Source organism: Danio rerio, chromosome 4, assembly GCF_052040795.2.
Source record: "Danio rerio strain M-AB ecotype USA chromosome 4, GRCz13ab, whole genome shotgun sequence".
Lineage (NCBI taxonomy): Eukaryota > Metazoa > Chordata > Actinopteri > Cypriniformes > Danionidae > Danio > Danio rerio.
The window spans coordinates 57185001-57200825 of NC_141024.2; the positions used below are offsets into that span (position 1 = coordinate 57185001).

Genomic DNA, 15825 nt, shown 5'->3' on the forward strand with positions numbered 1-15825 from the left:
GAAGCTCTGCGTCCTCTCTGCTGTTCTGCTTCCGTAAAATTGGGCAGAAAACGGACCACTGCATGAATTCATCTAAGGTAGCGTGGCTGAGGGGTCTAAGGCGCTGGATTTAGACTCCAGTCTCTTCGGGGGCGTGGGTTTGAATCCCACCGCCGCCAGATGTGGTTTTAAAGGGCCATGAAACCCCCTCTTTTCAGCAGGGTGTTTTCACACCTCTACTTTGGAAAAAGTCAGAAAAGTGGGCGTGTCTAGCTCTGTTTAGGGGGGGAGTGTCAGAGGAAGAAACTTGGCTTGGTATGGGAGTATCTATTTGGGCGCGCTGAATTTCAGAGTCAAAACACACACCCACAGCGGACAATGTGACTGTGTTTACATGGACATCTGTAGTCGAATTATTTGCCAAATTATTAAATGGTGGACTTTAACTGCAGTTTGGCTCTTTCATTCAGGGAATTCATTCATGTCCCTTGCGACAAACGAGATATTTGATTCGAGGAACTGCTCTAAGCGTGTATTTGTCATGCAATGTTTGATACCGCAAGGCGAATGAGAGAAAAAAAAAACTCAGCATTTCCCGGAAACTTGGATGCACACGGCAGGTAGCATCAGAAAGCCGCGTGTGTTATTCCGGTCACACAATCCAACACGAGTTTATAGTTTGGTTGTAACTGTTAGTGCAAACTTGTTTACACTCGGTGCAATAGTTTGTTTGATACGAATAAAATACGAACTGAATAAACAAAGAGCACTGGTCGCTCACTTACCAAATCTGTAGAGACAGGACAATCACCAGCAACAAGAGCCGCGTCTTTATTTAGAGGAGACTAACGTTACAAGCGAATCCGGTGCCCGCAAATCCGGCTGTGTCCGCATACGCTGTTAGCGGATACGCTTCGTGGAGGGGGAACTGGAATTCCAGAAGGGAACAGAATCGACTGCTACACCGGATCTCAGCGTTAGCAGATCAGAACAGCTCTCAGGTAAACAATAATCCTCCTTAGACACGTAAGTTATTGTTGTCGCGCGTCGCGTACACTTAATCCACACGAGTCTGCGCTCTCACAGAGAGAAAATAAAAACGAAACTTAACTGCAGCAAACTATAAAAGCAACACTTCACGCTTGTTTTGCCAACACAACGTGGCGTCTTTGTCGTCTACACTCTGACAGTAATGAATATTAATGAAGTTGCACAATAGAGCGCGCTGATTGGTTTGAACCAAGCCTTACTCAGGCATTAATGCATCACACTGTAAGACGTAATAAGACTCACTCTGGCACAGACGCCCAGTCTGCACGCTGGAATACAGGCTATTATGTCATGACCGTGACGCAGCTTAAAAAATTCGTTTCAAACCGGAAGTACGAATTTGCTTGAAATAACGCAAAAACAACCAATTTACACTTTTTAGTGAAATATAAGTGTCCTAATAGTGTTTTTAGCAGTGTGGGACACATATACGACTGTCAACAGCTCAAAAAATGTGTTTTGGTGTTTCGTGACCCTTTAAACATGGCCAAACTGCTTGAGTGTGTGCACGTTCGCAGTGAACGCTGGAAGTGAGAGAGTAAATTTAAGTCGTCAACTAGTCAGTATAATGTGTTCTTTGAAACTCACGGCAGACTCGTTGGTGTGACAGCAACACATCCCCAAGATCGAATCTGCTCAGGAGCAAGTGTCTTTCCCACGATTAGATTGCAGCATCTTAAAGTCTGCACTGGAAGTCTCTTTCTGCCATTGCTCGTTTTAGCAAGAGCACCCTATTGAAACAGGAACAGTAAAGATTCACAATTAGAGTAGTAATACTCTATAACTGGATTTGAATATAATAACAACAACAACGTGGGGTCTGCTGTGATGGAATCAGTAACTTTCACTCTTTTGTGAAATAACAGTTACCTTGTAATCAGGTGCTTAAATGCATCGCAGCTGGCTGCCGTAAGGAGAAGACTTCAAATGCCTTGAGGTGTGCTCAAATAGAGACAGAACTGTGGTTGACAGGAAGGTGGGAGTGCGTCCTAAGCTGGTATTAAGGAGCTGTCTGTCTTTGTGGAGGAGCTCCAGCTAGGCATGGCTAAATTGAACTGATTTCCCAGAGCTGTTGCGCTACTTGAAACAAGTTGGTGCAAAAACTGCTCAGCGAAAGCAGCTTTGTAAGGTAGTGTGGCCGAGCGGTCTAAGGCGCTGGATTAAGGCTACAGTCACAACAAGAAATAACGACTGATGAAAAACCCACACTCACTAAAAAGACTTTATCACGTGGAAGATCTCGGAAATCCAAGTCTAGGTGTAATTACAGCTGTAAACAGAGTAAAAAGAGTTTCTGTCAAAAGCCAAACCTTGATGTTCACACTAGAAAGAAACCTTACACCTGCAAACAGTGTGGAAAAAGCTTCTATAATACAGGAAACTTAACAGTGCACATGAGAATTCACACTGGAGAGAGGCCGTACACATGCCAACAGTGTGGAAAAAGCTTCTATTCTACAGGAAACTTGGCAGTGCACAGAAGAATTCACACTGGGGAGAGGCTCTACTCTTGCCCTCAGTGTGGAAAGAGTTGTAAGCAAAATGGCAATCTTGAAACCCACATGAGAACACACACTGGAGAGAGAAGCTTTATTTGCACACAGTGTAGGAAAGGTTTTTCTCAAAAACAAAACCTTACCATCCACATGAGGATTCACACTGGTGAGAAACCTTACACATGCACAGAGTGTGGTAAAAGTTTCCCACATACAGGCTCACTCAAACACCACATGATAAGTCACACCGGACAGAAGCCGTTTGCATGTGTTCAGTGTGGAAAGAGCTTCACAACCAAAGCTAGCCTCATGAACCACATGAATGGTCACACTGGAACCACATGTGATCATTGTGGAAAGAGTCTCGCATGCAAAGACTCCATTAAGCAACACATGAAGACTCACTTAGGAGAGCGTTTTCGATGCAGTGAGTGTGGAAAGGTCTTTAAACATAAAAGAAGCCTCATCAATCACATGAAGCTTCACAATGGAGAGAAAATATGAGGCCTTGTCCAGCGGAGCTTAAGGCTTTCCCGGGATAGCATCTCGGGACAAGTGTAAACTCTTGAATACATCTCAAGTTACTGGAATGAAACCCTTTGAACCTGAAGATTTAAACTCAATAACTGAAGAGGGGTGAAGATGTACCAGATTGTGAGAGTTTCTACAGGGCTGCAATGAAGCAAAATAACTCTATATGTGTTTCAAGTTATTATGAACTGAGAACCAAATTTGTGCACATTGCACACTGCAATCAAATGGTCGGCACTGAAAAGAGAATTAGAAAGATTAGGGAGGAGAAAATGTTTGGGGAGATTCAGAGAAAACTGTCCTACACTCTTAGATTGTGTTTTTGATCGTTCACATTGTTTGATTTTTACTCCCTTGAACAAACAGATTTGCCTCCAATTTTGGGCTTTTGTCTGCAGTGTCACAAAACTTGTTGGTGAATAAAAGTTGGCCGGTGTGAACTTGCAGTGACAGTGAGAGACTGATGCAGACTCCATAAAGCCCTGTTCAGACTACACAATGCCATTTGCCAGTTACCACAGATCAGATTTGTGTCAGATTATGAGATTTTGACTTGATTAAATCTTGATGAGTTGTGGGTAACAAATGAAGACTTTGGTTTCAAAACACTACACATTTATTTTGATGGACTGATTTTAGAAAATAAAAAAGTTTTCCTCATGAAGACAATTAAACTTTCTGTAAACAACTGGTTACCTTTGAAGAGATGTTCATGTGAAAACTCCCACATTACTACAAATAAATCTGTGTATGGGAAGCCCAGTGTTGCTATTGTGAATGAGAATATGAGTGATTTGTTAGCTTACATGCTAATTCCAGTACTCAACAGATTACTGAAGCACTTCAGCTATCTGTTTATTCAAATTCTATATATATATAATATATATATATATATATATATATATATATATATATATATATAATTTGAATGAACTGATAGCTGAAGTGCTTCAGTAATCTGATACTGGGTTTCCCACCTAGCATTGCTGTTAGTAATAGTAGTCACACACACACGTATATATATATATATATATATATATATATATATATATATATATACACACACACACATATGTGTGTGTGTGACTACTATTACTAACGGCAATGTTAGGTGGGCAAAATAAAACTGAAAAAGGATAGTTTTTTTTAAAACTAGTATGGGTCTATAAATCTCATTGTCACCCTTTAAAAGGTTTAAAAACCAACATTTATAAATTTATATATTTATGAATGAAGAATTTTTTGCAAAGCATAAATGGTTATTAACTACTTAATGCTGTGTACAATTTTCTTTAGTCACATTAAATTTAACTTGTTTATTGCAAAAAGGGTTTACATGAATATTGACATGAGACATGAATATATGCAATTCAAGAGTTTCCACTTAGATATGCTTGGCACTTATAGCAGGTTTGGCATGCTGTCCCGGGAGAGAACCCTGAGCTCGGAGATATTTGAGCCCAGGGCTCCCGCCCGGTCTAGAAGCATATCAGGAGAACCGAGATCAGGTAGGTCTCGATCGCTCCCCCTTTAGAAGGAGAGAAAAAGGAGGAGATGGGGTGGAAGGGGGGATTCTTCCAAAATGAAGATAGTGCAATGGGGAGAAAGTGATCCATTTATACTAAGCTAGGATCATTCTGATTGGATTATTACTGATTACGGATGAGTGGCCAGCGGTGCACAATCATATCACATGCTCCTCTCGAAATTAGTTTATTAAACTTCACTTATAAAAAACATGCTCAGTGTTTTCAATATGAATTCTTTTGATGGATACACATCATTAATCATTTAAACTAAAGTTCTTTAATTTTGGGGAGAATTGAAAAAGAAATGTAACTTGTCTTATTTTTCTAATTCCTGTGAATTAAAATCTTTAAAAATAAACGAGGTCTGAGCTGATTATGATGAAGCCTTTGAATAAGAATATTCATTTAAAACTTATTATTACATTTTGGATCTCTAAAAATAAAGATGGAAGAGAGAACATTACAGAATAGTGTGAAAGAAAACCTCTGATCAATACTGTGATGTTTTTAGGGATAATATTAATTATTGTTTTAAACTCTTTAGGGTGACAAGCAAAACCCTGTTTAAAGAATGGGTTGAATAATTTTAATTAACAAAAAGATTGTCATTTCAAGTTAAAAAATCAAATGTGATTATAATCTATTTTAACAAGTTTCCATTTAATTTTGATGAGATGACCAGCACCAAAGCCACTCCTTCCCCCTTCTCCATCAATAGAATATCCACCTGTTACCTCAGATGCAACTGAGCTTTTACTATAGCTCCGACTTTGATTTTGGCCACAACCAGCATCAGCAGTACCACCAGCTCCACTGGAAACATGTACAGAGATGCTGAAGCACTGGGAGCCACTGGACAATATACCACATGTCCCCTCAAACTACGTAATACAGTGATCTTTTTTTTAGCTCTGCACAGTTGCCAGACATTCAGAATCGCTCCCCAGTAAACATCAGAAACAGGTGGGTTCAACAAAGGTTGTACAACAAATAGTTGTAAATACTATAATATACAGCCCCTTTAAAAGTTTGGAATATTTTATAATGAGCTTATTGTGCTCACTAAAACGTTATTGGATTTTTAAATCACTGTTCTTTTATTAAATGTTCTTTAAAATATAATTTATTCACGTTTAAGCCTGAATTGTACGCATGATTAGTCTTCAGTGTCATGATTATGGAGGCCCAAGAGTACGGTGGCCGGGAAGTGCAAAACAACATAAAGTTTGAAACACTTTTACAAAGCTCGAGACAAATTTACATTTTGAAAAACATGTTTACCTATCATCAGACACAATTACATAGGGAAAACAATTTTACCAAGGACGAAACAAATTTACATTTTAGAAAACAAATTAACAAGGCGCAAAACACTTTTACAAATCCCGAAACAAATTTACAATTACAGATTCCCTACGGAGAGGGAATGTACCACACCCCGGAAGTGACGTAGAATGTACCACACACCGGTAGTGACGTGGGGTAAAGTTGTTGTTGTTGCTGGTGAGCACGGTAAATTCGCGCTGTGGAGTACATGGCGTAAACAAAGTTTATGGTGACCGAACATGGACAGCGGTCGAGGGTTGTTTTGCCCGTTTTGTGGCAAACACATGAGCAGCTTAACACGGTTTTGCTTTGCAAGTGGTCAGTGTTTAGAGTTTATAAAGGACGCGGAACAGACGGAAACACCAGACATGCTGCATCAATGTGTTCAATATTTTTATGAGATCCACTCGTACGCTGTAATCGTGAACATGATGTCAAGTCTACATGGTGTAAACCTCTGCTTGAGGACTCTGAACAGTAAACTGATGGAAGCCTGTGTTATGGTTTAACTGGTGTCCATGTTAACTGAGGCCCCCTTTCAGATGTGCAAACTATCCACGTTTGCAGATTGACAGATTCGTCACTTTTTCACAGCAACATGCCATACCAAATAAAGATTCTTATTACTTGGTGTCAGTGTAAACATTGTTGATTCAATATTTGTGTGGCAGAACAGCATAAACCAAAATTAATCTAAAGAAATAAATATAAATGACATGTCATCAACGGGATTCAAACCCAAGTCACAAGGTTCTACATGAGTATCAACCGATTTATCCAACCGAACTACTCCACTGTACAAGTTAAACTTGGTTTTGTTATCTTATCAGTCAACAAGTGTTTCCATGTACTTGCATTTACATGTTTCTATGCACTCTTACGCTGATATTTTCTCAGAATAGCCCTAATATGTTTTATCACAGTTAGTCAAACCATGATTTTTATAGTTGTAGACTTGTGGTAACTTGTCTACAAAGTCACACACGAGCTGGATATTATTGATATTTTACAGTGTGTGTGTTACATTCCGGTTCACTACCAGTGTGTGGTACATTCTATGTCACTTCCGGGGTGTGGTACATTCCCTTTCCGTAGGGAATCTAATTGTAAATATGTTTTGGGATTTGTAAAAGTGTTTTGCGTCTTGTTAATTTGTTTTCTAAAATGTACATTTGTTTCGTTCTTTGTAAAATTGTTTTCCCTGTGTAATTGTGTCTGATGATAAGTAAAAGTGTTTTTCAAAATCTAATTTTGTCTCGAGCTTTGTAAAAGTGTTTCAAACTTTATAATGTTGTTTTTGCACTTCCCGGCCACCGTACAAGAGTGCTAGCTAGAAAATCCAAGACTCAAATGATCAATTTAATTATTGAAGTACAAAAATGTCTTCATTTTCTTGTCGGCTTAGTCCCTTTATTAATCTGGGGTTGCCACAGCGGAATGAACCGCTTTTTACGCAGCGGATGCCCTTCCAGCTGCAACCAGTCTCTGGTAAACACCCACACACACATTTACACACACACACTCATACACTATGGACAATTTAGCCTATCCAATTCACCTGTACCGCATGTCTTTAGACTGTGGGGGAAACCGGAGCACCCGGAGGAAACCCACACGAATGCAGGGAGAACATGCAAACTCCACACAGAAACGCCAACTGAACCGAGGCTCGAACCAGCGACCTTCTTGCTGTGAGGGGACAGCACTACCTACTGCGCCACCCAGCATAAAAATGTACATAAATAAATCACAATTTAAATGTTTTTAAATGTCATTTAATTATCAATAAAACAATGCATTACAAATACATTTTAAATATATAAATAGACACTTTTATTACTGTATTATTATTTAATCCATGTTTTAAAGGCTGATTAATCAAACAGTAAAAAATTGTATTAATAAATCACAAAACACATTTTAAACAGCTTTTTAAATAAGCATTTGGCAAATGCTTTTCTCCATATTTGCTGTTTGGTTTTCTTTTTCTTTTGCCACATGCTCTTCTCAAATTAAAAATGAATCAGGTTAAAAATGGCTCTGCTGTAATGAGCTATTGTTTTCCTCTCTTAGGAAAAAAAGACAGTTAACAGTTTTATCTAGATTAAATGACCTTGGTGATAAAGATTTTCTTGGAGATATAGAACAAAATGAACTTCGTATTTTGCCATCAGAGTTAGATTACTATTAAACAGAAAAAGCTAAAGGACCTTTACAATCTAGAGTGAAATGGATAGAGGAGGGGGAGAAAAAATCTTCATATATATATATATTTTTTTATTTAGTAAAGCATAGACAATCTTCTAAAACTATTAATAAACTTAGCATAAATAACAATGTAAGTGAAGAGAAAACTTTGATTAATGATCACATCTATTCATATTATTATATGAATCAAAATTTAATGAGAGTGATTGTGACTTTTTCTTTTCCTTTTCAAAAGATAAAGTTTCTATTATTGATGACAGCTTTTGTGAAATGATGGAATCTGACATTGTTATCTCTGAACTTGATGTTGCTATTTCTCAAATGTTCAATGGAAAATCCCCAGGAACAGACGAAATCACAGTTGAGATTTATAAACATTTTTGGCCAGAGATGGGATTTTTAGTTTTTGAAGCACTTAAGGAATATATAGAGAAAGAGAACTATCGACTTCTATGAAGCAGGGTTTAATCATTTAGTTCCAAAGCCAAGCAAAGACCAATTATTTTTAGACAATTGGAGACCCATAACTCTTTTGTCCAATGATTTTAAATTGCTCTCTCATGTATTTGCCAATAGACTCAAAAAAGGTAGAGGCGAGATAATAAATGAAACACAATCAGCTTTCATTAAAGTGAGAAGTATTCACAATCATGTCAGACTGATAGTTGATATGCTCAATTATAGATATTTAATTCCTCAGACAAGTTTATTTCTATTTCTAGACTTTTTCAAGTCATTTGATACCCTTGAGCATCCTTTTTTGTCTTTAGACCAACTTTTGGGTTTGGTCCGAGCTTTTGTAGGGTAATTTTCATGTTCTATACTGATATATTCAGTAGTAAATCTCTGAATTCAGGATCATCTCCTGGAGTTTACATCAAAAGAGGAATCCATCAAGGATGTCCCATCTCACCTTTTCTTTTTAATATAGCTGTTGAACTTATGTCATTATATTTTAAAAATTCAGAGTACACTTTAGGTATTGATATACTTGGTAGGACTTTTAGTTTAAGTCAGTTTGCTGATGACACACTATTGATTCTTAAAAATAGGGAGGTGCTCCCTTTAGCTCTTGTCAAAATCTCTGTTTCCTAAAGCTTCTGAATTCACCTTAAACCTAAGAAAATGTGGAATATTAACTATTCAGAATTGTGCTTTAAGAGAATTAGAGGGTATTCTAGTAAAAGAAGAAGTTAAATATTTAGGAGTTACCATCACCAAAAATTCTGTTAACCCTTAAAGACCTAGAGGTATTTTGTGGGCACCTAATGGGCCTATATTATTATTTTTTTTTAAAGCAGTTTTATTTTTATTTTAGCAGTCAGCCTCAAGTGTCATATATCATTTTGAACAGGAGAACCTGAAGTTTCAATCTGTATCATTTAATAGAGAATGTGCAAGTTTTAATATTAAAATGGAAGGTATGAAAAAAATCCCTAAATCATTGGCTAGCTAGAGACCTTTCCATATAGGGTAAAATTCTTTTGACTGGGATTATCTAAAATTATATATTTAACTTTTCCTTTATATACTCCTCCTAAAATAGTTAAATCTATTAATTAAATATTATTTAAATTTATTTGTAAAAATAAAACACATTATTTACGTAAGAATTATATGATCAAAGAGTTTGAATATGGAGGTTTAAAAGCTATCGATTTTGAATGTCTTCTTTTAGAGTTAAATGGTTAAAAGAGTGTTTAGCTAAGCCTTATTCAATATTGTATCATATCCCAAATAATTTGTTTAAAAAAATGGTGGCCTTGAATTTGTATTAAGATATGATTATGATTGTTCAAAACTTCCTTTGAAGCTGTCTACTTTTCATAAGCAAGCACTACTTTTTTGGAAAATGATATTTACCCATAATTTTCCCCTCATTAATCCCCTCTTTGAAATAAAAGGGCTGTTATTATTAACAGGAAATCATTGTTTAGAGGTGACTGGTACAATAAAGGCATTATATTTATTAATGATTTGTTAGATGTAAATGGACTGCTATCTCATAACGAATTTTTAAATAAATATAGAGTTAAAATCACAGATAAAGGTTATACTGAAATTTGCGAGGCTATACCTATTGCTTTGTTTAGGTTAATTCAAAGTAATTGTTTTGATCTCCCATTTATACTTATAACTTTTCTTCCATTTTTAAAAATATCAAATGTTGATATTTTCGATGGTAAATGTAACATCAAGCTTATTTACAAACAATTTAAACGCTTATCATTGGTGATTTTAAGTGTCATCATCTAGGAGTTGTTAAACCCTTAGTAGAGGACAAAGCTTTTACCTTTTATCTTAAATATCCCGTAGCACCCAAGGTTAAGGAAACTCACTACAGAATTGTATTCAGGATATATCCTGTGAATTACTTTATTCAAAAAAACTCTGATGTTGACAAGTGTAGCTTCTGCTTAAATCTTCCAGAAACACTCGATCACTTATTTTTTTCTTGTGAAATTACTTTTAAATTCTGGTTTGACATCCATCCTTGGCTTTCATTAAAGATGATTTCAGTCCCCCCTATTGTTTTAGAAGATATGTTATTTTACAAAGCTGATTTACATTGTTCTTTCTCTGATGTTGTGAACTTTATTTTAATGAGTGCTGACCCTCTTTCAGGTGTTTTCTTTCTGAGGTAGAGAAAGTGGCTCAAAGCTTCAAATACTTCAGAAATCAAAGTAAAATAACTGAAGCTCTCTGTACTTTATTTTTTAAAACACTTATTGTCATAATGTTTTGTTTTTCTTTTGATGTAGATCTTTTGTTGCAGTTGTAACAAATTAAATTTATTTTATATATTTTAATGTTAAATATGCCTTGCGATGTTGACTGTTCCCTGTTTTGTGATGTAAACTTTTTTGCAACAATAAAAAAAAAACACTTAAACTTAGTGGATTAAACAAGTTTTTCAAAATTGTTTTAAAATGTTTGGATTAAAAGTTTTGATCAACTTCAAATTCTAAATGTCGATGTATATGAGAGACAGCAGATATGTTGTGTAAAGTGGAAAACGAGGGAGAAATTGATCATGTCCTGACTGCAACAGTAAGTGGCCAAAAAAAAACTGAACAAAAAAGACTTTTATTTTGGTGTGGTGTGTGACGTCATTAGGCTGCGCCGCTTCCGCGCTGCAGTTCAACTGGAGGAAGGTTTGTTTCACAACTTTACACATATAAACCGATTGATTAAAGTTTCAGGTTTTTCTTCCAATATGACATACCTGCTGTTGACTTTTATTTTAATTCTTTATACAACGTAGTACTATTTTAATCTCAGTAATCGAGGGCTATTGTTTGAACAACAGAAATGTGTTTTAATGAAGGTTTTATTTATTTACTAGCATAATGTCATTCTAATATAAGTAAACAATATTCTATATATATATATATATATATATATATATATATATATATATATATATATATATATATATATATATATATATAATAAATGGAGAACTAGTTTTTATTAGGTCATTTGTTTGTGGCTATTGTTTCTTGTTTAGACTTACCTGATTTATTTTTGTCAATCACTCTCATATAAAGAAACTGTTGAAGCAAGTGTTGAAGAGAAGTTATTTTGTTTCTGTTCATTGTTTTGTTCATTTTAAACAGAATAAAGTGTCCAAACACAGAGAAAAACTCCTGCTGAAGCGACTGATCTCCACACTGTTATAAAGATGGCGTTTATTAAAGAGGAGAGTGAAGATGTGAAGATTGAAGAAACATTCACAGTCAAACAGGAAGATCTGCAGGAACAAACAGGTTGGTTTTCATTCTCGAAACCAACTCAGTCATTTGATCTTCATTCAGATATATTTTAATAATAAGAATACTAAATTAAATCCATCTTGCAGCCCTGAGTGTGCTGCCTAGTTCTCTTAAATGCACATAAGCACTTATTGAAAGACAGGAACGAGTTTCTTTTGTTACTTGTTCTCAGGTCTTTTGTCATTATTTTATGTATTATTAGTCTCCCATTTTCTCTACCTTCTTAAGGTTGTTGCTTTTTTTGTTCTTCTACTGTTTTTAAGGTGTCCTTGAGCACTAAAAACGTCCTTGAGCACTAATGTCGTTTTAAAATTATTTTTGAACGAATCCTTATATTTGCGCGTCACTATACAAATTTATCAGGACTTTGATAAAATGAAAATGGAAAGGATTGGAAGGAAATTTGCTGTGCTCTATCATTGATAGGGAAAAGGAAACTCTTTGCTAGATTGACTTTGTATCCAGAAACATTTCCAAATTCTGAAATTATTGTAAAAACTTTTGGAATACATGTATCTGGATTCGACAGAAAAAGAAGATCATCCGCATATTATTATTAATATAGTCAGTCGTCGACTGAGGTGGGCCGGACTAAGGCTTGAAATTCCAGAGCTAAAAAGGAGTCCCACTCCGGCCCTGTTCCCTGTCTGCTTTACACATTTTAGAAAAACATTTTGTTGTAATGATAAATATAAACAAATAAAAATTCCATGTACAGCTTTCAAATCTGTCTTATTAATATGACCAAAATTACTTTTATGATCAATTATGTAAGAAAGTCTAAAAACTGGACTGACACGGTTTTAATTTACTATAACTTCTATGTTAAGTGGCTTTGACAAAATTTACATTGTAAAAGCACTAGATAAATAAAGATGAATTGAATTGAATCTGCTTAAATGTGTACATGTTAATGGACCAAACAAAATATGATCTGATTTATTTTACATTTACCATGCATCAAAATTGCAGTGTGTGTAGCCAATGTTTCCAGTGTCTTTTCACTTTTCAGCTTTTGATGAGAGTTTTTAAGACTTAATGAAAACTAATGTTTTATCTATTTCAGACCTAATTGAAGAGAATGAGGGGAGAAAAGAGGAGGAACATCATGTCAAAATTGAGGAAAAAACTCATTTACAGACTGATGGTATTTTGAAAAGGGGAGACAAAAATAGTTTCACCTGCACTCAGTGTGGAAAGAGTTTTGGAAGTAAAGGCTATCTTAAGATTCACATGAGGATCCACACTGGAGAGAAACTATTCACATGCCCTCAGTGTGGGAAGAGTTTTGGAAGAAAAAGGGAACTTAAGATTCACAGGAGGATCCACACTGGAGAAAAACCATACACATGCACTCGGTGTGGGAAGAGTTTTAGCCAATCATCAAACTTAAATCAACACATGAGGATCCACACTGGAGAGAAACCATTCACGTGCACTCAGTGTGGAAAGAGTTTTAACCGATCATCATCCCTTAATGAACACATGATGATTCATACCGGAGAGAAACCATTCACATGCACTCAGTGTGGGAAGAGTTTTGGAAGAAATTTCGATCTTAAGATTCACATGATGATTCACACTGGAGAGAACCCATTCAGATGCACGCATTGTGGGAAGAGTTTTAGCCAATCATCATACCTTAATCAACACATGAGGATCCACACTAGAGAGAACCTATTCACATGCACTCAGTGTGGGAAGAGTTTCCACCGATCATCATCCCTTAATAATCACAAGACGATCCACACTAGAGAGAAACCCTTTACTTGCACCCAGTGTGGAAAAACCTTTAACAACTCATCACACCTTTATGAACACATGCGGATCCACACTGGAGAGAAACCATTTACATGCACTCAGTGTGGGAAGAGTTTCAGCCTATCATCAAACCTTAATCGACACATGAGGATCCACACTAGAGAGAACCCATTCACATGCACTCAGTGTGGGAAGAGTTTCATCTGCTCATCATCCCTTAATCTACACATTATGAGCCACACTGGAGAGAAACTTGCACTTAAGCAGCGGTCACAATGGACTTTTTCCCCCATGGATTTCCATTCATACGCACGGGAATGTGTCAGACCGGAAACCAAGTTTGTGTGTCAAGTTTCGCAGTTCACTGCATTGCAAAGTTCAAGCTTGGTGAACTCTGACCTGCAAAATCGCATCACTTGACTGTGTGAGACCAATCAAAGATCAAAACATGACCTTTCTGGACAGAAATGTAAAATATGGACCAATAGCTTGCTTTTTTGTCTAATAATCTTGTTTAATCCCGCCGCTTTTCACAGCGCCAAACAACAGAATTTTGCATGCTCAAACTCTAGTGTGACCGCAGCTGCGGTGTGGGATGAGTTTCAGCAACTCCTCAGACCTTAATAAAGACCCACACTGGAGATAAACCATTAAATGCACTCCGTGTGGGAAGTTTCAACCGATTAGCAAACCTTAATGAACACATAAAGATCCACACTGGTGTGAAAGAGTATATGTGCTTGAGTGTGAGAAGACTTTTATTTCAAAATTTAAACTGCACCCGACGTTTCACACTGGAGAGACCGTACAAGTGTTCACACTGTGACAAGAGGTTTAATCAGTGAACACATCTGAAAACACAAAAGAGGATTCACACTGGAGAGAAACCGTACAGATCTGATGAGTGTCTACAGAATTGGACAAAAGTTGCACACATGACATGAATGCAGCAAAACATTTTCTCTGTGCACAATGTTTGAAAAGGCTGAGTGACGATATACTGTTTTCCAACACTCCTACATTGCAGTAGGTGGGGTTGTAAATGTGTTGCGCTCCTCGCGTTTACCGTAAACACAATGCTCGCGACTGAGAGAAGAACAGTTTCATAAACATCTGACAAACAGCATCTCAGCAGCTTAAAATCTCTCTTTGCAAGTGATTGTACAGGTGCGGATACATCTGTACTCCACTCTCCAGTGTTTTCATGTAGCTAGTGTTGTTTTGGATGATGTTCTCTGTCTGACTACCTGAATGAGTAGCATCACTGGAAAGACACAAATAAATAAAGATGTATTATGAATATTTTATGATTTAGGCAGAGCGACAGGTATTAAGTTTTACAATATTAATACACTTTGATGATCCCAAGACTCCAGATTGGAGTATGTGGTAAATCCTGATTGGATGCCTGCATTACTCATCAATGGGTATATAAAAGTTGTTGTGCTAGGCTGCTAGCTAATCCAGGACGCTGTGGCTACTCAGGAGTCCTCCTGTCAAGACCTGCCATCTCATTAAATCTTGAACCTTATGGTTTTGTTTTGCATTGCTTGTATCATGTAGTTAACATGTTGTTGTGATTATATCCTAAGTTCTTTATCTTCATTATTATCCCTAGACATTTGCTGGTTGCTTTGATTGATAGTTTTATGAGTTACATTTTATAATAAATAATTTGCATTCAGGCTATTTTGTTGGCTCATCTCTCTTTTATGTTGCGACTAAAAAGAAACTGATTTGACCAAACTGTAAACATATTATTATTATACACACTCCAGTACAGCAGGTGGCGGTATTCAGCTTTACGCTGCTCTCTGTAACTTGCCACACAAGAACTAGAAGAAGAAGAGGAGGAGGTTATCCAGGTATGTGTTTGTTCTGTCTTCTCTGTGTCCAGTGTTTATACTGCTTCAGGAAAATTTACCCTAGTAAAATGTAACTCCACAGGTGCTTTGATAACCCTGCAGCTGTTTGACTCTTCTTTGCTCTGTTTAGAGAGTTTGTGACGGATGTTTTTCACTGAACTCCTGATCTGCCGCTCCTTTAGAAACGAAAGTGAAAGTGTTTAGTTGCTGTGTCGCCATTTTAAACATACATAATCCACTATTTACAACGCAGAACAGCTTTAAATCTTTGATGTCTTGACAAAACCTGTAAGCTTTTTGTGAA

General features: G+C 36.5%; 4 protein-coding genes and 1 non-coding gene across 5 annotated transcripts in view; 4 read left to right on the top strand and 1 right to left on the bottom strand.

Moving 5' to 3' along the window:
- zgc:113135 overlaps window positions 1-15825 on the top strand; it is a 1020739-nt gene that overhangs the window by 633968 nt on the left and 370946 nt on the right. The gene's annotated exons all lie outside the window — the stretch shown is intronic.
- Window positions 1-15825, bottom strand: part of LOC101886882 (gastrula zinc finger protein XlCGF57.1-like) — a 513813-nt gene that overhangs the window by 437062 nt on the left and 60926 nt on the right. The gene's annotated exons all lie outside the window — the stretch shown is intronic.
- trnal-uag (transfer RNA leucine (anticodon UAG)) lies at window positions 77-158 on the top strand. Its single transcript has one exon. It is a non-coding gene; the product is annotated as a tRNA-Leu (tRNA).
- On the top strand, window positions 2326-3813 carry LOC137491415 (uncharacterized). Its single transcript, XM_088650785.1, has one exon. It carries the CDS (start codon window positions 2424-2426, stop codon window positions 3027-3029), a length of 606 nt encoding a protein of 201 aa, XP_088506911.1. The 5' UTR covers window positions 2326-2423; the 3' UTR covers window positions 3030-3813.
- LOC110437840 (NACHT, LRR and PYD domains-containing protein 3-like) overlaps window positions 11235-15825 on the top strand; it is a 41744-nt gene continuing 37153 nt past the window's right edge. Inside the window, exons 1-3 of the mRNA XM_087248450.2 lie at window positions 11235-11274; window positions 11740-11889; window positions 12962-15521. The gene's annotated coding sequence lies outside the window, so the exon portion shown is untranslated. The remainder of the gene's footprint in view (window positions 11275-11739; window positions 11890-12961; window positions 15522-15825) is intronic.